Source organism: Arachis stenosperma, chromosome 4 (assembly GCF_014773155.1).
Source record: "Arachis stenosperma cultivar V10309 chromosome 4, arast.V10309.gnm1.PFL2, whole genome shotgun sequence".
Classification (NCBI taxonomy): domain Eukaryota; kingdom Viridiplantae; phylum Streptophyta; class Magnoliopsida; order Fabales; family Fabaceae; genus Arachis; species Arachis stenosperma.
Genome location: NC_080380.1, coordinates 810,151 through 835,360, shown reverse-complemented (window position 1 = coordinate 835,360; position 25,210 = coordinate 810,151). Strand labels below are relative to the sequence as shown.

At 33.6% G+C, this 25,210-nt stretch overlaps 2 protein-coding genes across 2 annotated transcripts; both read right to left on the bottom strand.

Annotated features, from left to right (window-relative positions):
* Positions 1 to 281: 281 nt before the first annotated feature.
* On the bottom strand, positions 282 to 12,009 carry LOC130974086 (methionine aminopeptidase 2B-like). The gene is given in 13 exon segments (XM_057898837.1): positions 282 to 757; positions 949 to 1,166; positions 1,251 to 1,394; positions 2,803 to 2,899; positions 6,410 to 6,504; positions 6,601 to 6,692; positions 6,772 to 6,857; positions 6,859 to 6,918; positions 7,671 to 7,770; positions 10,409 to 10,516; positions 10,603 to 10,639; positions 11,639 to 11,781; positions 11,879 to 12,009. Coding segments are annotated over 12 exon segments (1,275 nt in total). The 5' UTR covers positions 11,766 to 11,781; positions 11,879 to 12,009; the 3' UTR covers positions 282 to 646.
* Positions 12,010 to 16,049: 4,040 nt separating this feature from the next.
* On the bottom strand, positions 16,050 to 25,182 carry LOC130973888 (protein BREAST CANCER SUSCEPTIBILITY 2 homolog A-like). Its single transcript, XM_057898573.1, has 19 exons — positions 24,987 to 25,182; positions 23,844 to 23,960; positions 23,586 to 23,723; positions 21,828 to 22,951; positions 21,537 to 21,685; positions 21,077 to 21,196; positions 20,790 to 20,987; positions 20,632 to 20,713; positions 20,496 to 20,546; positions 20,209 to 20,287; positions 20,003 to 20,114; positions 19,815 to 19,886; positions 18,755 to 18,950; positions 18,505 to 18,681; positions 17,419 to 17,564; positions 17,269 to 17,331; positions 16,977 to 17,190; positions 16,335 to 16,502; positions 16,050 to 16,230 (listed from the first exon to the last, which is right to left on the bottom strand). The coding sequence occupies exons 1-19, from the start codon at positions 25,180 to 25,182 to the stop codon at positions 16,174 to 16,176; spliced, it is 3,459 nt and encodes a 1,152-aa protein (XP_057754556.1). The 3' UTR covers positions 16,050 to 16,173.
* Positions 25,183 to 25,210: the final 28 nt, after the last annotated feature.

Below are 25,210 nucleotides of genomic sequence, written 5' to 3'. Positions count from 1 at the left end.
TGATCATGCTAACGTCTTAGCTATGTCATCTTACCATTGAAAATGCCAAGTTAATACTTTAATGTTTTTATGTTAGCATTGTATTAACAAATAACAACAGTTAAATTAGGACAAAAGATTCACAATCGTAAATTTATAGACTAATTTGGTTATTTTCAAAAGTCAAGGACTACTTTTTTTCCCAATAAAATGAAAACTCTTGATGAGTGTCGAAAAATTTCGGAGAATCAATGGGGCATTACTTCATTATCTTTATGATAAGTTAGAAAGACAATCAGGTATGAACACAAGGTCATTTGATTTCAGAGACAGAAAGAGAGACAATTCTCTGCCCCAAAAACAGAAAACACGTCTCCAACGCTGTCTCTTTATTTAACTCTCAAGACAATCCAAATGCAACCTAAATAAGTCGAATGGTCATCTTTTCAACCTTAACAAGATCTATGGAATAAGATACTAACACGAACCAGAAAATATGCCCAATGATGAAGTGACTACCGTCAAATCGAAAGACGTGTGTCAGTATAGAACAGTACGGTTGATGTTACAGGAAGAAGAGTTGTTTTTTTAATAATAAAAAAAAAAAAAAAACAGTACAATGTCTATAGATATATAATAATATTAATCAAACCACTTTATATCCAAGTCAGTAGTCATCGCCCTTAGATATAACTTCTTTGCATGTTGGACGGAGAAGGATTGTATGTTCAAACTGTGATACATAGCTTCCTTTCACATCACAAAGAGGGGGGTAGGGCTGCATTAAGACCAGTTAAGATATCACAAATCAATCATTGTGAACCTAAATAAGCTTAATGCTAATATAGAACACAGCAATCACCGCAACAAACGCAACACTCATTCAACATTTAATTTGACAAAAAATATATCAACAAATTCACATACAAAATTTCTATTCTAGGTGGCTGATTAGTGTAACATACATACCTGAACAATGCCAGCGTCACACAGGTTCTTCAACGCCATTAAGTATTTAGTCTCCCCAAGGCGATCTAAATACCTTCTACAAAAGGCTAAAGTAGAGAAGTTTTTGTTAATAGTGGCCAATAATTGCTTAGCCCTAGGCAACCTAAGAGGTATATGACCAACGTCAAAATTTTTCATGTAGTGGCTGCACTCCAGGTCTTCGCGCACATATCCTTTTCCTGAATATAAATTCAAAACCAGTTCCATCAATGATTTATTTCAAGCCATTGTAACAAATATCTAACAGCAGAAGAAATTATTACCCGTAGATCCAAAGGTTTCAATAGCGAAAAATTCACCCTCTTCCATTTTAGTCTGCTCTCCTCCTTTCACTATGGGAACAGATTTTCCTGCATGTATTTGGTAGCGTCCTATGCTATGTCCATTCAGATTCCGTATACTCTTAACTGCAATAACATTCTCGTTAAAGTATACCCCGCAGCAGATATGATGCATAATATTGAAAAATGTTGGCAACTGATTAAAACTACCCCTTTGGCCTGTTTATTGGGCCCTTGTAAGCTTTCACATAAAGGAAATATTTCTCAACATTAAACATGATGCGTAAGGAATACAGAGAAAATTAATGCCATGAAGCTATAAAAAGGAACACTCGGCCATTTTAACTTCTCTTAAACTCATGTCTCAACAAAATGAAGGCATCAATAATCAAGCAAAATGAATGTAACACTAACACTGTTATATATATGATTAAAAGCACACACAGCATTGGGTAAACAAACCCAGGAGAATTGGAGGGGAAGAACAGCAGAAGTGGATGACCAAGCTCCTAGGATACAATTTTGAGGTAAGATACAAGGAAGGAGGGAAGAATAGAGTGTTGGGTGCCCTTTCCCAGAAGTTCCAGCTCTCTTCTTTATCAGTGGCCAGTGGAGTGGAGTGGGATAAGTTAGAAGACGAAGTGCAGAGGGATGAGAAATTGTGCAACGTAGTTCAGATCTAACGGAAGGGAGAAGAGGTTCCAGTGGGGTTTGAGTTGAAAAATAGAAGGTTGTTATACAAAGGAAGGCTGGGAAATCCCAAAAATTCAAAATGGATTCCTAAGTTACTACAGGAATTTCATGACAGAGAGCCAGCCTCACTCCTAGTTCTGTTATATTCTCTCACTCTGATGCCTACCTCCTCCTTCCCAGTTCTCACCCCCATCTCAAAATAAAAAAAAAAAGGAACAAATTCTGTTACTACTAATACTACCTCCCCTCATATACCCAATTCGGTTAGGATTACACCTCCTGACCCCCTCTCACGCTTCCCTCACTAACTGAGCCAGGTGGCAGGTTGGTTACAAGGATATTCCCCCTTCCACTCTTTCCTTCCCCCTTCCACTCTTTCCCTTTCTGCCCTCCAATCTTTTCTTTCTACTATAATGAAATGGTAATGGTTGAATCTTCCCTCACTTAGGATTAGATACTTCTCCTCTCATCTCATCAGCAATATCCGGGTATGTAACAAATAGTAGTGAAACCTAATCATAGATAAGGAAATAATTGGATATTAATAGCTACTTCAAAACTAATCCTAAGAGATTATTTGGTATGTCAAGATATGATAGAGATATTATAGAATACTCTATGTATTTCTAACAAGTAAAAAGTTACTCATGGTTGAATTTATAGGGATAGGAAGAACAACCATGAACCACAAAATAAATGCTCCTACCATAAAGTTCCCCATTACATCTAAAACAGAAAATTGTAAATAATCTACTTTTTCCAAGCTAAAATTCAATTTATCTAGATCAGAAAAATAAAATAAATATGAAAAGAGAGAGGAATAACAACAGTAGTTTCATACCTTGATACACCTTCCCATTAATCTCAACCTCGTAGGACTCCATGACCTCTTGAATTGCAGCACCAATATCACAAAGGCGCACATCAACTCCAGCTTCCTGCATAGTAAGGTAAAACATCTTGTAAGATTATAACACAGCCTCATTGGTGTAAACCCAGAACAAAAAACCAAAAGAATCAAGAAAAACATATGTAGTGGTTCATTAGTTTCCCATCAACAAAATCTTTATCTAAACATTCTCATTGTTGAGTACCCGACAAGTAGAATGAGGGAAAAGAAGAGAGAGGAAGGGAAAAATAGTTCTCTTGCCTTTTATTTACAGCAAAAGAATGAAAGAGAGATTTGAAAATAAAAGTAGAGTGGGACTTACTGATGCAACAAATAGGACAGCTGGAAATGTTAGTGGGGAGGGCATGAGTGTGGGATGATTCTGTTATAGGAGAGTTGAAAATGCATACAAGAGAGGTGACGGGAATTAAAAGAGGTAAGGAAGAATTTAGACAAGGAAGGACTGGTAACCTCTGATGCTGCCTTGCGCTCTACTTTTCTGCATTTTGTTCTTCCATTAATACACTCATAGAGGCTGGAATCCTGTCACCCTGATATCTTTCAGCCTCTCTGCTTTCTTCATTCTTTCGTCTACTCTCTCCACTTCTAATCCAACATTCTCTGTTCTTATTCTGCGGCACGGGAAGGGCTACCTATAGGCTGGATTACGGTGAGTATTGAATACTAATAGACAATAGCAGAGTGGCTACAGCTAGGTCAATGTTGATAGAGTGAGGCCACTGTGGACAGCAGGCCTCTAGGGCTGGTGTATTGTTAAGGACTTGGGTATTATGGGAAGTCCTATATTGAGTAGTATAGGATGCTCTATACTGTATTTAAAAAGAGTGATTCTTCCCCCCTTAAGAGCTAGCTTTCAAGGTGTGGTTCCCTACAAGACTAATATGTACTCATATAGACACATTAGAAACAATTAAGATAATTCACTGTTCATAGATGTTCATATGATTATCTTGTACATAATCCTACAATATCTGTTATATTAAGATTAGATTAGATATTGACCCAAAGCTGAAGATTAGATAAGATACTAAATACCAAGTTCAAGTGATTCCTTTCATGCATTGCATAATCATATGCAACAATGGTAAGAGTATCTTTCTCCCAAGCAATTCACTCAAATTTTCAAGTCTGTATGTAGAGAAACCATAAAAAGTGGACGCCACAGGTACCCATTGTTCATTGCTGAAACTTTCTTTTGCTAAGACACATCACCACTCCTATTACCCCATATTTATCTCCATGTCATTATTTGGCACAGTCTAGTCATGGATTTTAGCCAACATTCGCCATAGTTCTCTGGGGCCAACAACCGGCAATTGCTTTTGAGCATGATTTTCTACTAATGGCATCCCCATTGCAGTTGCCTACCTTTAGGCAGCCTATCCTCAACAGATCCAATGTGAAACAGCGATGAGTGCTTCAGCACCATCACCACTCTGTGAATGATGCTACAACCACGTTGCACTTTCTAATGATTGATCAGCACACAACCCCAAATTGCACAAGATATCCATCCCTATATATTAATTGCTAATTATTATTAAACTTAGTTTACAAATTATTGTTGACACTCAAATTCGTGATTATTGATGTTTAAACTTTGAAGGAGGAATCTTAACAGGGGAGAGTGGAGAATAAGGCCCCATTCCCCGCCCCGCTCTCACTTATAATTCCCCGTAGACAGATGAGCACCTGCAGATATCCATGGGGCAACCAGTAATTATAAAAATTCTTGAAATTTTAGTACCACAGTATGACTTATAGTGATCTAAGTCATCTAACAATTAGTGTAATACAAGTTTTATATATAGTAAGGATAAATAGAAATCCAAATCATACACTACAAATTTAGTAGTTTTATGTCAAATTTTTAGTAATTTTATATATCTGGTCCACATGAATACAGGTACCAGGGAGATAAACATGACCCATGCCCATGGTATATCTTCCTTTGTTTAATCCTGTCCCCACTAACCCAACACCTTTGACATCAAGACTAGGATACTTCACTCCTCTAGTATTTTCTCATGTACATCGTGTTTCCAATTCGTGATTTCCTAGGATAAATTAATATAGAAATCCTATCATCTTCAAAGGTTAAAGTTTTTGTTCGCACTAATGTTCTTAATCAAATAAACACTAATGACATGCTTCAGAAGCACAGACCTCTAATGGCTTTGTCATCTAAATTGCACATAATGGGTGGTTTAAATTCTATCACGAGATCTCTTGGATCATACATTTTGGTATATTCAGTGAATCCAGGTACGGCCTATGGATCAATACCAGTTTCTTCCTCCAAAGTTCAGAAAAAATGTCTTATCTAAAGAAGCAAAGATTCTGTGGCAGAACTTAACTTTTGTAGTGATTTGGTGTACTTGGTTGGAAAGGAAAGGAACGATAAGGATTTTAATGATTCCTTTTCTATTATTGATTTTATGTCAGGATTACCTTTTTCATTTCTCTCGTGTAAATCTAATGTGAAAAGGAATTACCTGGCATGGCTACGCAGTTTATCCCTTAGGGTATGTTTGGTAAGTGGGACAGAAAATGAATACAGAGAATAAAGTACAAAAAAATGTGTTTCGAGTTGGAAGCAGGTAACCATCGCAATCTGTCCCAAGACACAAGTTTTCTGTATTTTCTGTCCTTCCAAAAAGTAGAGAAAAAGGGGACATCAATTTTCTATCTTTCTGTTTTTAATTTTTCATATTTGTAGCCTGTCTCAACTAGCAAACACTAGCTTAGAGTGTTAAATGTTAATCATGTCCTTTTGCATGTAATATGAGGATGCCCCATCCCCTTTTTTAATACTCTTTTTCTTTGTAAAAATTCTTCTTTTCATATCCAAGAGCAATCAATAAAAAAATAAATCATCAAATTTGTTAAATAAAAACTAATGCGAAGTCCCAGGAGAAACCCTACATTCATCAAAAGTACCTAACAGTGAAATCCACAAGTTAACCATAAACCACTCAAAAACCAAATGTACAGCCGATCCTAAACTAGGACTACACACTTTTGAAGAGAGGGAAATTTTTTTTGTCTTTTTTTATATCATTTAAGAATTAGAATGTCATTACAAAAATGGTTCTAGATCTACTTTCAGCTTTTAATTACTTTGTAAGTTCCTACCGTTTCACCAAATTGGTAATTAGAACTTGCATTTTTAAACTTTCTAAGACCCCACTAACAGTGGATTTATATGTATATATATTATACATAGACATATATGTATATACATATTTATATTTAAAAAAGAAAAGACAATTATTCTTTAGAAGATTTGCTCCTATTATGATATAGCATGAATTGTAGTGTATGATAGCAGCAAATATTCTAACCATATCTTTCACCATTATGTTTCACTTTCTTGTTTATCTAATATTAGATTTTTGTCAATGAAGCCAAACAAGATCACTTATTAATGGAATTTCAAATTTAGTGGAACAATTAGTCTCATAAATGTCTTAATGCTTCTCTCCTGACATGGATGAAAACAACTTGCCGAAAGGTTGAGCATCTTTCTAGGAAATACCTTAATACCAGTATTGGTTGCTTCACGTGAGGCTTCAAGCAGAGGGTCAAACATCGGGTTGAATGCCACGGTAAAAGCACAATCAACAATATATCCTACAGACAAAAACTCATTATTAATGGCACTTAACAATTACTGAAGTTAACTTATTTAGAAGTATTAAGATGATATACAATCATTTTGGGTATTACCGTCTACATGGGTGCCAAAATCCAACTTCATTACATCATCATACTGAAGCACAGTCTTGTCTCCTGAATTTGGGGTCCAATGAGCTGCAACCCTAGAGAACAAAGAAATTTGTTGGAAGATGATTCCGTGATCTAAAAAAAATAAAGAATAAAAAGAGAGCATACTATTACCAATTCAAAGAGCATCCTGTGGGGAATGCAATGCCTGCTTGCAGGCCATCCTCTGATATTAGCTTCCGAACAGTATTCTCCAATGTTTTCACACAAGTCAGTCATCAGCATTCCAGGCTTTAAAATGCTTCTTATATATTTGCGAACCTAATTAGACATAGAGAAAGCATATGTAATAAGCTAATGTATAACACAAAGTCAAGATCCTATTACCAAGCACAAAATGCAATTTCACCCGGCTCTTCATTCGAATATAGACAAAGTGATGAGACAAACACAGCTAGAAAAATAACATCCTCTTGTGTTGACATGTAATGAAGGCTAGAGGAATAAGATGCAAAGAAAATTAATTTTTTTGACATTCAATTGTAGAAAAAAGAAGGGCAGCCCAGCCCAGTGCACGACACAGCTACCAATCACTGCCCCCAAGGCCCACCTTTTTCATCCGAACTAGAAAGAGAAGAGAAAGAAACTTTTTATTTGTAGTATTGTACTATTGTAGCTAGTATATTGTAATATTTTTACACTTTGTAAAATAAGTTATTTTATTTACATTGAGCCCAAATCTCTCTTGAAAGGTCCTCCTAGATCAAAATCCACACTTAATGTTCTCCCCAAGTTCTCAAGTCTGAAAATAGAGGGGCATGCATAAATGGAAAAAGAATAAACTACCATTTTCCGTTTTCAGCAACTGCTACAAAAGAATCCTGAGAATATTTAAAACATATGAAAATCTAAACAAAACATAAAAACCATTAATTTTCATTCACTTCACATACCCCAATTCAAATCCTCCTCCCTATCAAAAGAAGTTAAACTACACTAACATACAATTTTTGCATAAAAAAGTAGCCATCAAAACTAAGAGTTAATGCTGAAATTCAAAACAAAATTGAAACCTGACGATGAACTTCTGCTGCTCGACGAACCGAATTATAGATTGGTTTCTCAAGGCGCTCCAGCTCTCTCTTCTCCTCTGATGTAGTTCTCCATAGGTTACTGGCATAACAGTAACCATCATATCAGCTAAAACATACGGATATTTGAAAATTCACAATAATGAGGTCAACAAAATGAGGTATCAAGAAAGGACAAAAATAAAAATACCCAGGTCAGTGGCGACAATAAAATGATATGCAAGTAGTAGCTGTTTTTACCCTTGCAAGTGTTTCATCAATGGACTTCTCCATTTGCCAGGAAGCCCACAAACATCACTTGTGTAAAAATGAATTTGACAAAAGAGACAATATCATCTGAGCTCTAGTAATATCTTTACGTAAAATGTTTCTTTCTTTCATTTGGCTTCATTCAGATTTGAAATGGGTCCTAGAAGCTTGTACATGGATTCATGGTTGAGCAACTAAGGATAATCCGTTACTAGTTTGTATTTCCCTGATTTTATTTGTCCACTATCCATTAACATGACATAAGCAACTTATGTCTTCTCTAATACTCTTATATTACAGATGTTTACCCATAATAATGTTAGGAACTTGAGTATGAGTAGTATGGGATGTTTAATGTTGTACTTAAAGGAGAGTGGTTCTTCCCCCATAAAAGCTATTTAAGGTGTGGTTCCACAATATCCTTAGGTATTTAGCATAATAAAAATAATCTAATTGTTCCCAAATTGACCAAAGAAGGTGCTTGGGCAACCCTTTTATTAAGTAACTTCTAGGTTTGAGCTAAACGAAACCAGTTCTAAGAATAAAGACAAATAAGCTACGAAACCAAGACCTACGTATTCAAGTCAAAGTAATTAATGACATAATGCAACATGGAAAAGCCACATCCAAAAATGCCATAGCAACACAGCAACCACTAAAAGGAAGATAGCTGATATTGGGGAAAAATAAACCAAAATAATCTAAAAATTTGAAAAGGAAAATAGTGCAAATAATGTTCCCAAAAGTTGTAAAAACTTCTTTATGACAATAAACAAGACTAGGGAGTCAAACAATTGATTTAACCCAAAAAAAATAAAATTAAATCAATAAGAGAAATAAAATAATTAGCAAGTATAACCAAATAGTGCAGGCCAAATCAAAGAAGTTGCATGAATATCAGATTATATGGAATGGAGCTAAGTAGAAACCAGTGTGAAACAGAATCTGGGAAATAAAGCACAAAACCAATAGCAGGAGCTGTTTCTAAAAAAGGGAAAGAAAACACAACACAAGCCTGTTGAAAACAGAGATTGGAGGTGTGTGAGCCACAGGCCAAAGCTTCCATTTGAGTGTAAGTAAGAAACAGAGAGCACTTAGCATCAAAATGGTGAATGTGACCATGTCATGGATGAGGCTGGTTGAGGTGAAAGAGTCAGAGATAGTTCATTATCAGTCATAGCCATGGTGCAAAATATTGACTATTGACGACCTGAAGATTGAAAACCTGAACAGAGACCTTGAAGTTTTGCCTAACAAGATGATGTCAGGTAGGTGCCAGATGTGTATAAGATAGGTTGTGATATATTAGGTAAAACTATTAAATGAGATTTAGATGTTAACAGTTTATGTGCTAAGATGATTTATGACAGAAAACTATGGCATCACCAAATCAATACAGTGAACCCACCTAGTGAGATATGTCCTAGTTGTTTTATGATATATAATGCAGTAATACTAGGGAGCCACCTTTTTGCGGTCAATATCAGTCAATTTTTTTAAAATTATTGGTTATCTTAAATTCTAGACCTTAAATCATAAACCTTTAACTCTAAATTCTAAATTATAAACCCTAAATCCTCCAATAAATGAGAATTTTTAGAATTAAAAAAGAAAAGTTGGCTAATGTTGGCTAACTAAAAGTTGATTCCCTATAATTTCTCTACATATGAGTATACTAATATATTTTACACTAAATATCTCTTCTATAACATTATAAAACCAGAATGTAATTTACAATTTAAAACTATTAAAATTTAATATCAATAGATTAGTTAAAGCATGTCATGTTATTTAAAATCCATTGTTTATATGTTTGTTTTTCTTAAAATAATAAAATAGAATTATTAAGACATAACAAGATATAAAATTATTCAAACTTAAAAATATTAAAAATTAATATAAAATCAAGTTTCTTGTTCATATGTTAGAAAGTATATACACGGCTTCCATGACAACAGCATGAAAATGTAATTGGCACAATGTCAACAGATTGTGCAAGCTTCCACCATTTCCCTTCTTCAAAACCTGAATTTTTTATTTTTTCCGAAATAGTAAACAAAATTAAACCAGTTAAACTGGTCAAAACTGCCTGGTTTGCAAGGTTTCACAAGTTCATTGATCTAAAACCACTTATTAACATGTTGATTCATATGGTTCACATGGACTATTCTAAGAACAATTCCACTTAAAAACCAACCCATCAAATTTAGTTTTTTAAAATAGTGGTTTTCTTTGGTTATTTCTGATACTGAGCTATGCTAATAAATATGGTTGCGCTGCTTTTGTATTTTAAATCAAGTTGATGAGACATGTTAGATTATTCAGATAAGATGCTTCCTCTGTAATGGCATTTCATTCTTTCTCACTTTTAAAATTAACCCCAAAAATATAACATATAAAAGAAAGGAATCAAAGTCAAAGAAAAATAGATAAACCACATGCTCAAATTCAAAAATTTGCCATTAACTTACTCGTCTTTGTACTGCTGAATTTCACCTTCAGGAAAATCTCCAGATGGGAAAAGTTCAAGAACAGGAATTGATGGCGGATCAGACTGCTGAAGGATCTCTTTTTTTTTCCTGTAAAAAGAAAGACAACAACCATTCTTGAGAAGAAGTTATTAATGATTAGGAGAATATTCACTCATGCCAATTTAAGTCCTCACTTGCTTTTGGATTTCTTCTTTTTTTTCTTCGAAGTTTCTGTCAAAACAAAAACGTATGTTCAATGATCGATACAACTCAATGTATGGAAGGCCAACTAAATGAAAATTGTTGTTTGCATATGCCTAAGTCCTAAATGAAAACGGTGAAAGTGTGAAACACGTTGAATCTAGTGAGACCATAGTAATATTATTTTTAATTATGAATGTTGCTTTGATTATTTAGTTGTTCCTTCATTCACATGATGTTGTTATTTCAGCCTGCCTTAGATATGTTAAAATAATAAATGTTGTGATTCACATACAAGTAAATGTGAAAGGTTGCTGTATCTCCTCTGCAATGTGAAAAATGCTCATAAAAATCATAGATGAATGATTGAAAGCTTAAAGGTTACTTGATAAGCCATGATTTGTTTTCCTTCCAACCTACTCAATCCAAAACTTTGCACTATGGAGGAAAGTTTAGGGTTCCTCTAGTTGTACTGGATTCAAAGTGTTATTTACTTAAACAACAATTCAACTTTCTACTTGATGTATTAATAATTTATTTAAGATAGCTAGTCCAACTAATTAAGTCCATTAATTAAAAAAACTTAACCATATACTCCATTATATTTAAAAGCAATGTTAGGGGATAGCTATAAAGAAAAGCAATAGAGTACCAAGATATCATGATGTGTGTGCCACATGATGCAAGTGGAACTGCAGTGACATAGGTGTATCTTGAGCATCTCTTTTATGTTATGTATGTATATGTTACATTAGGTGCTTTAAGATACAATATTATATTACAAGAACAATCACCATCTGGAAACAGAACTTTCAATTGCAATTTGAAATAGAAAATTCATATTGATATATTTTACCATTCAAAAGATCTCGCAAGAGTGAATAAGTTAAAATAAATAAATAAATTGAATTTACTGACAAAACGGACAAATAGGAACTTGTATAATGTTTTTAACTCGCCAATGCCAATTTCATAAGAAGGATATTGGAAATTGTGCATAACAGATTCAAAGAACAACATCATCATTACCTTTTGTTTCTTCTCCCTCTTTTTGTGATGATGGAGGAAGCTCACCATCCCCTTCTCCACTATTTTCAGGTTCTAGAGCTTCTTTTTCCTCGAGTGTAGTGTTTGGATGAGAAATTACCTCCGCCATAGCTAAGACCTGTATACTTTGACAGACTCATATGGTGTCTTTAAATAAAACTCAAGAATAACAAATCAAATGCAAATCAAACACGATTAGAGATAGAAAGAGAGATGGAGTACCACGATCGTGGACAAAGAGAGCCGCACCGTTAACGGCAAGCTAGAGCCGTAGAGGGAGGGTGAAGTGCCCGACAAAGAAGAAGAGCAATTGATAAAGGTTTAGGGTTTATTCTTTGGTTTAATTTTGATATCAAAACAAGTGGGGATGCAAGTACCATCCATCAAACCAGTTTTTATAAACAAAAACCGGATTTTACATGCAAAAACCAGCTTTTTATTTTTAAAGTTAATTTAAAATCGATTTAATAATTTTGTAATTGGTTAATAACTGATTTTATCATTTTAAACCGGTTTGGTTATTAACTTAAACTAAATTTCTAGAATGAACATCACTTATACTATCTAGAATAACCATTCGGATACCACGGATAATAAACATCTCATGTCATAAAATCACTCAAGGATCGAACTCTTGACCATTCGGATCTAGAATTCTAATACCATATTATAAACCCACTAATTCCAAAAACATAACCTAACATGACAATATAACACTAATTGTTATATCTCTAATAATTCCTAAACTTTCATTCGCAAGTACGCTTAAACTATTGACTCTCTATACTTTTTCTTTTTTTATTAACTTTAACTATATACACCCTATCGGCGCAACTATACATGTTAGATGGATCTCATTGATTATGCATGGCTATCAAGTATCAATTCAAAAGTGAGTGACTTGACTGGATGCATCCCAATTATACTTTCTTGGATTTACTATAGATTCCTGAAGTATTCTTAGGATAGGGATGAGATTAATCTTTGTTGGTTATAAGATGTGGTTTTTTTGTTTACAATGCTTTTTTGTTAGTAGGTGTTATTTTCTTGGAGAATTCTAACAAGGTGAAAGAATATCAAAGTATCTAAAAGATAAGGATCTTTATGTAATTTTATTTTATTTAGGGTTTATTTGATATTAAATTAATTTAAAATTAAAGTATATTTTTTTACTCATTTGTATATGTGACACAATCACATTTCACTTTTTTAATTGCCAAAATGACCATTCTACTCTCCACACAAATAAATTTTTATTATATCTAATTTATTATCCAATTTTTTTTTTATTTTTTTGACAAATTCAATTGTAAATTAAAATTACATTACATAAGTGAATTATAATTAAAATAGCCCCTTTCATGTATTAATGACACACAATTTTAAAATTTAAATAGTACCTTTTGTACAAGATATATCTAGTACGGGTTGAGGGGAGGATCGGAAACCTGCGGGTCGAGGCGGATGTCGGACTATTCGAGTGGAGCGGAGGGAAGATACCTGTAAAGACACTCCGACGCTCAAGTCAGAATGGATCTAACAGGTAGAAAATGTGAGGAATGAATGAATACCTGGAGGGACCTGGGTCCTCTTATTTATAGGCGATGATAGTTATCTTATCTTATCTTGTTTGGCCAAGATAAGAGAGGTGTTTGAATTCGAAAGTTGGTTAGGAGTTCTGAAGGGCCGGTTTTGGACCTTCAGGTCGAAACGGGTTGTTCCCGAGAAACCGGGTATGAGGGCTGCTCCGTGCGCAGGATCCGTGGGTCAGATCCGTAACACCTTTCATATAATAATGAGTTAATGACACATAATTTATATTTAAACACTTGTTGAAAAATTCATATTGACATTTTATAAATTGAATAATCTATTATACTAGTTTTTATTCTTATTTATCCTATTTATATTTAAAATTAATTTTATTCTTTTTAGTTAAACCCAAATCAAGTATATTTATTGGACTTTTATATTGAAAATTATAAAATATCATTTTATTTATTTTAAATGACTAAAAGATTCTACTAGATTGAATGATGCTTGATTATGTTAGACATTATAATCTTAATTTGATCATTTTTATTTTTTAGTGTCTTTTTTTATGTGTGTTTATTTTAATCTGATTATCGTTCATTAAAAATTTCATTACAAAAATAATAAAAAAAGCTTTTTAAAATAATTAAAAGAATATTTTAGTACTCTAAATATGAACTAAGAGTTTTTTTTATTTTTAAATCATATTCAAATTTTTTATTTTAACATAATCAAATAATATGAAGGTGGAAACTCAGATGAAGCCGACTTTACGTAAAGTTAGTTGATACCTGAGAGTCGTTAGATGATTTGACTAATTTGACTAAATTTTTACGGCTCTTAGATGTCAACTTCACGTAAAGTCGACTTCACCTGAATTTTCACCTAATATGAATTGTCCTAAGAAGCATGTATCTCCTGGCCCGTCTATTCTTGCATCGGCACTCAAATTCTTCTTGTTGATTCTTCTTCTGTCAATACCAATAGCATTCGTCATTCAAAACTCTTCAGTTACGAATGCTGATGCAGACAGGAACTTTGAACCTCATCACTTTGAGAAGCAGATGAATCAATTATCAGCACTAGATAACAGTAGCAGAATACATGCTTCTCTTCCAAAGGCATTGGTCAAATTGAAGTCATCTATCATCTCAATTCTTTAGAGCCACTTTCTTGGGTTGTGGTCGTCGGAAGTCACAGTTGATTCATATAAGGTTCCTGAAAGGGAGGCTACCAAAAGGTAGCATTCAGATTAGCAACTTGGTTTGAAGGCACGCACGTACCTGCCTTTTGTTCCTTCCAATGCTAATTTTGATTTAATAAGTATAATTCATTCTTTTGCGTGTAAAAGAATAATTTTTCAAGAGAAATAAAAACTATTGACTGATATGATATAAAGCTATGTAGATAGTATTTCAATTATTAGATTCAAGATTGTGGCAAAGTATTTCAATTACTAATTTTAAATGTAAAACTATATATATATATATATATATATATATATATATAGAGGTTAGTACGAGTAAACAACTTAAATAAGTTCTTTTAGAAAAAGAATTTAAAGTATAAGAACTTTTATTAATAGCAGCTTATAAATAAGTTATTTTGTATTTGAATTTTTAGTTATAAAAATATTTATTATAAAGTTATAGCGTTTGGATAAATAACTCAAAAAATACAAGTTTTTTTCACAAAAAATTGGATATTAAAACAATGTTGATAACAAATGCTTTTCAATATTAAAAGTTGATTTTCTATAACTTAATCACTAAGATTACAATTGTTTAGAAAATTAATTCTTTATTTGTTCTCTTATTAGTTCCATTTTTTAGGTAGAAACGGGTTCTTCTACTTCATCTTCACTCATAGCAATGTTTTTGTATATGGTAAATAGTAATAAAATTTTAATTCACAATAATCTTGATGACAATGTCAAAGAAATTATTGTGTAATTAGTGTTTGCTGTTTTATTTTATTGTGTATGATATAGTAGATAAAAATAAAAAATAAATATAAAATGTGTGTCAATGTATATTTTATTTCTGTTTTTTATTTTTTTTTTACTTTTATTAGAATTCTCTCGTCTTTTATTGGAGTAAAAAACTTGCTATAACTAACTATAAAAATAATAGCAACTATATAAAAATAAAAGCACATGAGAAAAAAATAAAATTAAAACTAAGATTTTATACCACACACCATGTTAATAGGTGGTTCAGATAGAACATTATTTTAAAATGGTGGTGGAGAGTCAATATTTTCAGCATATAAATCATTACATGAAAGGGGGTCAGTATTTCCGTATTTTTGTACAGAACCAAGAATGAAAGTAGATTTTTTTTTTTGTTTTGAGGTCATTTTTTTCTACAAAAATGATAGAATGATTTATCAAAAAGAAAAAATTATATATTTCTACTTCTTAAAAAAGTTATAAATTAACTATTCTGGAAGTTAAGAATTCTTTTTAAAATAGTGTCAAATACGCATGACTTTTCATAATTCAAAAATCAGAAAAAGTAGCTTCTGCTACTTCCCAAACAAGTTCATAGAGTATTGTCTACGAAAAATAAAATAAAATAAAAAGATAATATAAAGATAAGATATATAAGATAAAAAATTAAAATTAAAATTGAATTTATTTATTCTGTTAGGTTAAATTTATAAACAAGGAGACTTTATTATTGTAATTGACTAAGATAGAAGAGTAGTTTAATAGAAAAAGCCAAACAGTAAGTTATCTACGCATATTTTACAGAATTTAAATAATTTCTATTTGTTACTTTTGTAGTCAGCACATTTGCAAAAGTCGTATCCTTTTAACAAATTTACTTAGAATAAAAAAAGTAAACAAAATATTCAGCACTAACTCGAATTATGGTTTTAATAAGTTCGAAAGGACATCAACTAAGATCTTAATGTACAAATTTCAGCTGACTATCCGACATCTATTATAAGAGGCAAAAGAGCAACATTAACATATTCTTCTAGCTTCTAGAATCACCAACAATAAGTAGCACCTTTTGCTTAAGCTTCTCTATTATCTGTAGGTAAAAAAATAGTAATAATAATAATAATATAAAATGTCACTATAAGAAGTTGCATGATAAGTACAAAGTTTTGATAGGTAGAGTTAGATGATGCATACCAAGCTAGAGTTGTTTGCCCATCTTTTGATTTCACTGGCAGAATTTCTGAGGTGGGAACATTGTGGAGAATCAAAACTCAGATAATAGGTTGAATTTTCAGTAGCTTCAGCAACCAAGATATGATTTTTGTCATCCCTTTCTTTTTTAATAAGATTACAGAAACCAACCTGCATATAAAGAAGATATTGAACTCATCCGATTTCTGAAATAAGTCAAATAACACATTACAGCCTAGACAGTACATAATAATATATTAATTATTTAATTCAATTGTCTTTTTATCTTTTTTTGTATAATAATATATTATAACATGTTGATTCAATTGTTTCACTCCACATTCTGAAAGAAAAGAAACACAAGAAAGGTGCAGAGATGAATATGTAAATATAAAATGATAATAAAATAATTGTAATAACTAATACTATAAATACTATTTTATCAAAATAAAAATAACAGCAAATTCTAAAATTCGCACTTCCAAACAATATTATCCAACTTCGCTCGACCGGCCGGTTGAACCGTAAACTCGATAACCGTAAAGATAAAGAAAAAAATAAAGATATTAGTAGTTAAAAATAGTAGTAAACATAAACAAATAGATAGATAGATAGATATAAATTTCTTCCATCCATTGAACTTACCGTGGATCCAGCAAGGTTGTAATTGATAGGTGGATATGAATCAAAATCAGTTGAGGGAGAGCAAAAGCAAATGGCAAGTAAAGAGTTGGAGCAGTTGTCTGTTCGAAAACCATTCCCGGCGGATGCATCAGTCACAAAAACCCATTGTTTTTTCTGATGATTTGACACATACGTGTTTCCCACATGCACAACATATGCAGCGATATCGAACTCACTGTACAGGGAGTTAGGGCTAATGTCAGATATTTTCTTGCTATTCCAGAAAAATATATATTAAGAAAAAGGAACATACCTCGAAAGTGAGATGCAACTAAAACTCAACAATGAGGCTGATATTCGAGAAATGAAAAATGGCCTGCAAAGGACGACAGTAATAAGCTGGAGTTAGAATCCGAGAACCAGTAGGAATTCTAGTTTTGACTGTAAAGTCTAATGTACGTACTTAAACTGTTGCTTTGTGTTAGAAGATAGAGGCAACCACTTGGTGGAAGATCCTCTAGTCTGCAAGCGAAGGATATCTAAATCAGATCCTGAAATTGGTGTAAGTCCTGAAATTGCATATGATTCTCCCTCAACCAGTTCTTGACACTGCGAGACATTGGTAATAAAATAGCAAATTTATTGAAGAATGAAGCTAGCACGACAAAAACATATGAAGCACTAACACTTCGATCGTGTCCGCGTTGGATACATTTCAAATACTACACTCATTGATATTTGTCCGATAGGTGAATCTTCTGTATCCAACTATATCTTAATAAAAGATAAAAAATTCTTACGTAGACATAAACACACCTAAATACCATCACATGTCAATCCAACCTTATTCTTAATATATATTATTAAAGGAAAAGTATAAGGAACCAAAAGCTTATCAGCCAAAAATTAAACAAAACTATATTAATTTATATTAATAATTAATTAATTTTAAATTTTTTAAGTTCAAAATTTAAAAAATTTTAAATTGATTAAGTAAACCTAATTAAAACCTATAAAAACCTTTCTCTTTTCTCTCACATTAATATATCCCCCTCCAACAATCACAAATTCGAAAAATATATAAAAGAACATTCATTTAATATGAAAAAGAAACATTCTTATACTTAGTAGAAGAAACATCCATATATATTAATTTGTAAAGATTTTGAATCATCCAAAAGTATTTGACTGGGTTTTGGCTGATATGCTTTTGGTTCCCTATCTTTACTCATTCTTAAAATGAGTTTAAAAATAACATATATTATTAATTATTAAAATAAAAAATATTTTAAATTTTTTGAATAATTAAATAAAAATATTAATAACAATAAAAATTACTTCATATTTTAATATCAATCAAATATTAAATATTATTATAATTTATCCAAAAAATATATGATATTTTATAATATATGTCATGTTCCAATATTCTTATAAGAGTTAAAAGAACTTAAAATTCGTGTGTTCACGTGTGGTGTGTCGTATCCACTATCGTATCGTGCATCATATATAACGATTATAATCTTTTCAATTACTTTAATAGCCTCACCTGCTTCTCTGTAGGATTCCAGATTGTTACTATGCCTTCTATACGCTTGTGTTGGCGAACTTTATAAGTTAATCCAACCACCCGTATCCGCATCAATGGTGTGACATCTCTGTGACTCAGGCCAGCATCTTTCAGAGCTTTATCAGTTGATTTTTCCTGCTCCGACTGTGTGATTGCCTGAAGATGTACATGGGATCATAAATATCTGTCTGAAATGTCGAATTCCATTGAGTTAGGAATATAACCTCACATTTAATTTGGCCTTATAAGCAGAGAAACATTTAAGCTGCTCTGGACTCATATCTGCCATTAGGAATTCAGGTTCTTCAGCAGTCTCCAGCATGTTATGAATCCTGGCCCCTTCTGAATCACCGTCATCATAAGTATGCAGACCGCTTCTTTCCTTTTGATACTCTGAGATGATGCTTTCCACAACAGCAGAACGTCTGAGTCACATCACCCAATAGAAATAAATAGGTTGCACAAATAACAGCCACTAAGGCATAGTAAGTAGCTTATCAGCTTTTCTAGACTTTGCTATATGATGCCAAGTAATTTGTTTTATTTGTTGTAAATTAGACAATATTAGATATTTTGTGTGGGAAATAGTATCAGCTAGACAAAATGTATGGTGTGTTTGCACAGAATTGGAACTCTTAGTGCAGTGCTAAGAGCCCAAGATACAAATTGGGGAAAAAATGTCTAGTTACTGTTACAAAATGACAAGACAAACGGAAAATGATCACAACTCAACCTTACAACTGTTCCCTCCTTTTCCAGCAGCAGCTTTAATGACTCAACTACTGCTTAATGGCATCTATAGCCGTCCAATTATATTTCAGATTTACCATTTATAAAATCAGTGTAAAATTAACAGCTTAGTACTAGAATTAGTTAACATCTTTTATCCTATTCTGAACTCATTCTTATATCAGGCACACTTGAGAAGAGGGGTGTGCAACACACTCCTTTTTTGTATCCAATTTTTGCAGGTTAACTTAATCTAGTTCAGTGTTTTATGTTCTACCCCTTGTTCTTCCTGGTGATCAATCTCACCTTCCGAGACATGACACTCTTGCATCAAAGCTATATTGTTCCTAGTCTTACAATTATCCTTATGGCATGAACACTAAATTGTAGGAGACTATTGACTACCTAATGAAACAAATAAGAAAAGAGATTAAATTTAGAATTTAGAAAATTTGCATAGAGACAAAAAGGGAAACAAAAGATTCAAGGAAATAACTAAAATAAGCAGAAAAGGGTGGGGGGGATAACAAAAGACGTCGATAAATAGTTTAAGGATACACCTCTGGTTGTACACCTCCATCACTTTATTCTCCATCCTCTCTGACCTAACAACAGACTGCCCATTGCTCAACCTAATGACAAAAAAAGTTACTTATTCTTTCCTTGATTGTGTCACTAGAATAATTCTGAAATGCTCTTTACCTATTTCAAGTATATTATCTATATGATGTATTCAATTAAAAGTTACCTTTCCTTATAAACAATAGGATATATGCGGGTGATTCCTGCCAAAGTTTGAGGGATTAAACCGCCATTGCTTTTTATACATCTGAAAGCCAAAGGTGGACCAGCCGCCTTACCTGTGAATTAGCTCAAGTTAACAAGCTCAGAGAACAAGAGATTATTTTCTCCTGAAATAAAAAAGAATGAATCCAAATGATGAGAAGTGCTTACAAAATCCTAATCGTTCAGCCCAATGAACTCTACATGTTCCATTAATGTTCAACAATAAACTAACTGCTGATGATGAAACCTGAAATTAGAACAGAAATTGACAAGACCATTTAACAAGGAATAACAATATATATTATACAAATGTTTGCTTATTGGAAAACCAAGGTACTAGAGTTCCACTATATTGGGAGAACCCAGGACTTGAATTCACCAGTTGAAGCATCAATGTGTAATAATATACAGTTATTATATGAATTATTCAATCACAATCGTAAACCAAGGAAAACCTCAAGCGGCGAAGCTGGCCCATCCCAGCCACATAATCTTGCTCCCCAGATCTGCATAAACATAATGAATGTAAATACTATTACCTATGTTTTGGTCATATATGGTAAACGAAAAAACCTACAAACACCATGTTACCCGAAGTTTCTGTCCCACAAACAATCTCCTAGCAGCAAGTTGCCTTGACAATGGAACATCTAAAACGGCATTCACAGAATACCTGCAAGGTAAAATCGTTCTAAAAGAAACGGAACCTTATATTTTGCCATTAGAAGCTTACAAGTCAAAATTCTTACCATCCATCAGTCAGTTCAACTTTTACTACTTCACTGCTCTGGTCCATAGTTTGTTTCTCAACAAAATTCCCACTTTCTGTAAAGTGATCAGAGTGAATGCTAGAAATGCACAAAATCATCATTGAAGATGGCGGTGCATCCCCTTCAAGGATTCTCTTGATTGTAGATCGGTGTGCATGATTGACTTCTCTTTCATATCTATGCACCATATGTCAACATTACTTATTAGTTTTATAGAGCCAAAATATGTCATCTGCTTTTCGTACAGCAGTTACATACTTACATACCTGTACTTAAGTTCCTCAAGCACATTTGATACTGTCAAAAATTTTACAGGTCTTGCAGAACAGCATCTCTCGTAGCATGCAAGTTTCCATACAATCCACTTGTAATGATTCTTCACCCAACTACATATATGAGCAATTTGAGTGTAAAACTACAAGAATCAAGGCAACACAAAAGAACATTGTTTATGGGTCATACATATGGGAAACAATAAAGAGAATTGAAAGTAGCAATCTTTGATAGAATATTAAATTCAAGATGGAGGTGCATTAAAGACAATAACCCAAATTTCCATGTTATTCAGATAAAAATTGAACATATAAGGTGGATTTTAGTTTCTGACATGCTTTAGCTGCCCAAGTGATTATTGATCTAACCTTGAATAGACTCAAACCAAAGAACCAAGTTACTCCTAACAGTTTCCACTAATAAAAGCAAAAGTTCAGGACAACAGCAACTTACTCATTAGAAGCAAAATGCGTGGAAGCCCCATGCTGAGCCAATAGATGGACAAAATCCTCTGCTCCCATACTATTTTGAGTAGATCCATCATGGAACATGTACTTTTCGGCATTGAATGATGTCACCTGCCTAACCTGGTTAAGAAAATGCTAAAACCAATACAAAAATCATTTTCTAATTTTGTTGCACAAAGAGTTGTTAGTATAAGCATAATGAGGGGTCCTAACTAACAGAAGATAATAATCAGCATTGATATAATGTAGCATTGATCTAATGCAGTACATTCATTACCTTCTGCCTGAATGTAGGCACTCCAAAGAATTCCTTGACCTGCATCCTTTGATGCCGAAATGGGTATCGGGTAGAAACCCTTCTGTTACATCCAGAAACTTCAGAAGATAATTCAGACAATTTTGGAACAGAAACTCCAACATCCTGATCATAAGGAACAGAAATTTTGGAAATACGAGGCCGTTTGAAGGGAGAAACAGCTACTCGTGATCCTAGTCTCCTTTTATCACTAGCAGCAGGCTGTCTGCTTGTATTCAGTATGTTATTGTTACAGGAAATAACAGCTAGTGGTTTTCTTGATGACATTCCAAGTGGATTTACTTTTGAAGATAAGCCATTTGGCAAAGAATGACTGTTAGTTGGTTCTTGTTCACAGTTGCTAAGTTTTGTGCTATATTCACTTTCGTTCACAACAGCATCAAATTTCATGATTAAGTTATTTCCAGTACCTTCACGAAGAAACTTGGTGGAATATTCTTTTTTCACAGAAGAACACGAGGGATACGCAAAACTTTGTGCCGTATAATTTCCCTGTGATGTTATTCGATGGACCGATGGAGTATTGCAATCACTTGTAAGACAAGATGAAGGCGTGTTACCTTGTGCCTCATTTGGAAATGATAAAATTAAGTCACCAGCATCTCCTCCACTAATGAAATCTCCCAGGTCTGGATTACCAAGAAGGCTCCTTGCACGTTGTAGCGCACCAGAAGATACAGATACAGATCTTCCCCCTGCAGTGTGGAATTTGATTGGAGCTTCTTTAACCAGAGGAGTATAGCAATCTGGTTGAACTACTTTTAATTTAAAATCATTCTTCGATGCATGACTACTATCAACTGAAGGGCTTTGAGACAATGCACGATCCATTGTCTTAGAACTGTTAACAACTTCATGTTGCTGTAAACGAGATGAATGTTGCATCTCACGTGCTTCATCAATGACATGTGATTTTCTTGTATAGTCGGGGCTTTGGAAGTTACCACCAACGGTGTGTTGTTCCAATCCCAGTAATGACTTTGCTCTATCCATACCACTAGAAGATATATTAACTCCTTTTCCGGAACCTGTTGTGAACAGAGAATTTGAGAAGCTGCAACTATCATCTGTTTCATTCTCCTCCCCTGCAGTTTATTAATCCAGTTCACAAGAAATCATTCAAGAGAAAATAAAGGCACTTCATTCAATTCAAACTACATATTGTTGAGAAAAATGCGTGGAATGCAAGTACTCCTTTATAACTAATCTCTTTCTCAGCATTCCTATAATTTGGTGATTGAATTGACCGGATGAAATAGGAAATTTTGTTACTTCCTTTTCTTCTTTTTCTTTTTCAGTTACATAGAGAGGCACATACCCCTGAGATAGACGAGCTAACGAAAACCTTCAACACCAACACCAACACCATCATCACCATCCAAGTCTTAAAATGCAACGACTAGTGTGAATCAAGCTACACAATAAAAATGAAATTGGACATTCATTGCCCCTCATGAAACAGAAAACCAACGAAACAATGACTCCATTATTTGCAGAATGAGATTCATTTTATCTCGCCAGATTAAGTTATTTTTATTAAAAAATTCAATCGTAATTCTAACTAAGAAATCATCGTAGAAAATACCTAAGTAACTAATACGTACACTATCCCGCAGAGTGAGGGACTGAGGGTTATTGAATAACTAATTTCTAATTTCGCTATCTTATAATACCAGGAATAATTAAATTAAAAGCAGGGAAGCGAACAGAAGGAAATACCTTGTGGAACGACGCCGTTAGCATCAGCATCGTTGCCGAGGAGAGATAAAGCTTTTGCGATGGAAGATTGACCCACTCGAACGGGATTTCCCATAGCAGTGCGAAACATTGCAGCCTCTTCACTGCGATTTGAGCAGCCTGGAACAGATTACCGCACATTAGCAATATCACAATGTTCACTATCTTTTACTTTATGTAATTATTTATTTGCTGAAGGCTACAAGCGAAGTGTTTTGAAGAAGCTTAGAACTTATGTACCTTGGAGAGGAAAATCGGGGATTGAAGGTGAAGCATTGGAAGAATCATTTCTGGCATCGGAGAATCGCTGCGGTGTCGACATTGATGGGGCTTTGTTTTTGAAATTTGATTTCCAAGCTAAAAAGAAATGAGGGATTAATTACTGCAACTTGTAAACATGGCGGGAAAGGAGGGAAATAAAAATTGTAGCGCGCTGCATCCTCTAACCTCTAGAATTTAAATATTTTCAACTTTCTCACGCCAAAGCATACGCAGTTCTATTCTGAAAACCGGTTCGAACCGTCTGGTCGAACCGCAAACCGAAGGGAAAAACGAATCGACCAGATATCAAAACCGAAAAATTCAAAAACTGTTCTTAAATCGTCAAATCGGTCGAGAATCGGTCGGTCGAACCAAACCGTGATCCGAGCGATTTTTTGAATTAAGCTTAGACGGTTTTGTAGCGCAGTAGGGCACGGGAGGTAACCCTTACCAGTAGGGGTATTCAAATCCAAATCGATCCAAATTAAACCGTTCATCCAATCCAGTCCAAATCGAAAACCGATTAAAACCGCACTAATTTGAATTTGATTAGATTCTATTTTTTGTAAACCACTAGATCCGATCGGATTTCGGATTTACTTTTCATAACCGATCCAATCCAATCCAAACCGCACAATATACTCTAATATTATTATTTTATTATTATATTTACAATCATACTTATAATATGTTCAATTTGTTATATATTTTTATACTATTCATGTATTATTATTATTATTTAATAAATATTTTATGTTCAAAATGTGATTTATTTATTTATTTTAATTAACCTATAATTTTATTTCTATTGTTATGTTATTGTTGGTTTTTAAGATATTGTTGAGACTTGTTATATAATTGTTAGTTACTTAAAATTTGATATTGAGATTTATTATATATATTTAATTTTTTTAATTTATAAAACCGCAAATCCAATCCAATCTAAATCGCTTGAAATTGGATTGGATCAGATCAAATTTTTTTAAAAAAATCATTCGATCCAAACCGCATCGCAAATAAAATTAGTGTTCGAATGACTTTTTAACTCAAAACCGATCCAAACCGCACCCGTACACCTACTTACCAGCCCCAGCTCCAGCCCTAAGCCCCTCCCCCCCTAACCAAAACGCGCTCCTGCCTCCCTCACACTCAGCCAGTCCGAGCTCCTCTCATCGAGCTCCTGCTCCTCCGTCACTTCCGTCCAGCCACCGCTTGCTACCTCGCCGACGCAATTGCGAACTTGGAAGCCACCGTCGCGGCATCGCATCTTCCTTCTCATCCGTTGCGTAGCAACCGTCGCAACTTCCTTCCCTTCCATCGCGCAGCCACCGTCGCAACGTCGAAGC

What these genes read in the sequence shown, in the direction of transcription:
- LOC130973888 (XM_057898573.1), bottom strand. Translation starts at nt 25,182, where the DNA reads ATGGAAGGGAAGGAAGTTGCGACGGTTGCTACGCAACGGATGAGAAGG. An exon ending in ACGCATTTTGCTTCTAATGA is followed by an intron (nt 21,197 to 21,536) that starts GTAAGTTGCTGT and finishes TCATATATGTAG; the next exon opens with TTGGGTGAAGAATCATTACA. An exon ending in GGGCAAACAACTCTAGCTTG is followed by an intron (nt 16,231 to 16,334) that starts GTATGCATCATC and finishes TTTTACCTACAG; the next exon opens with ATAATAGAGAAGCTTAAGCA.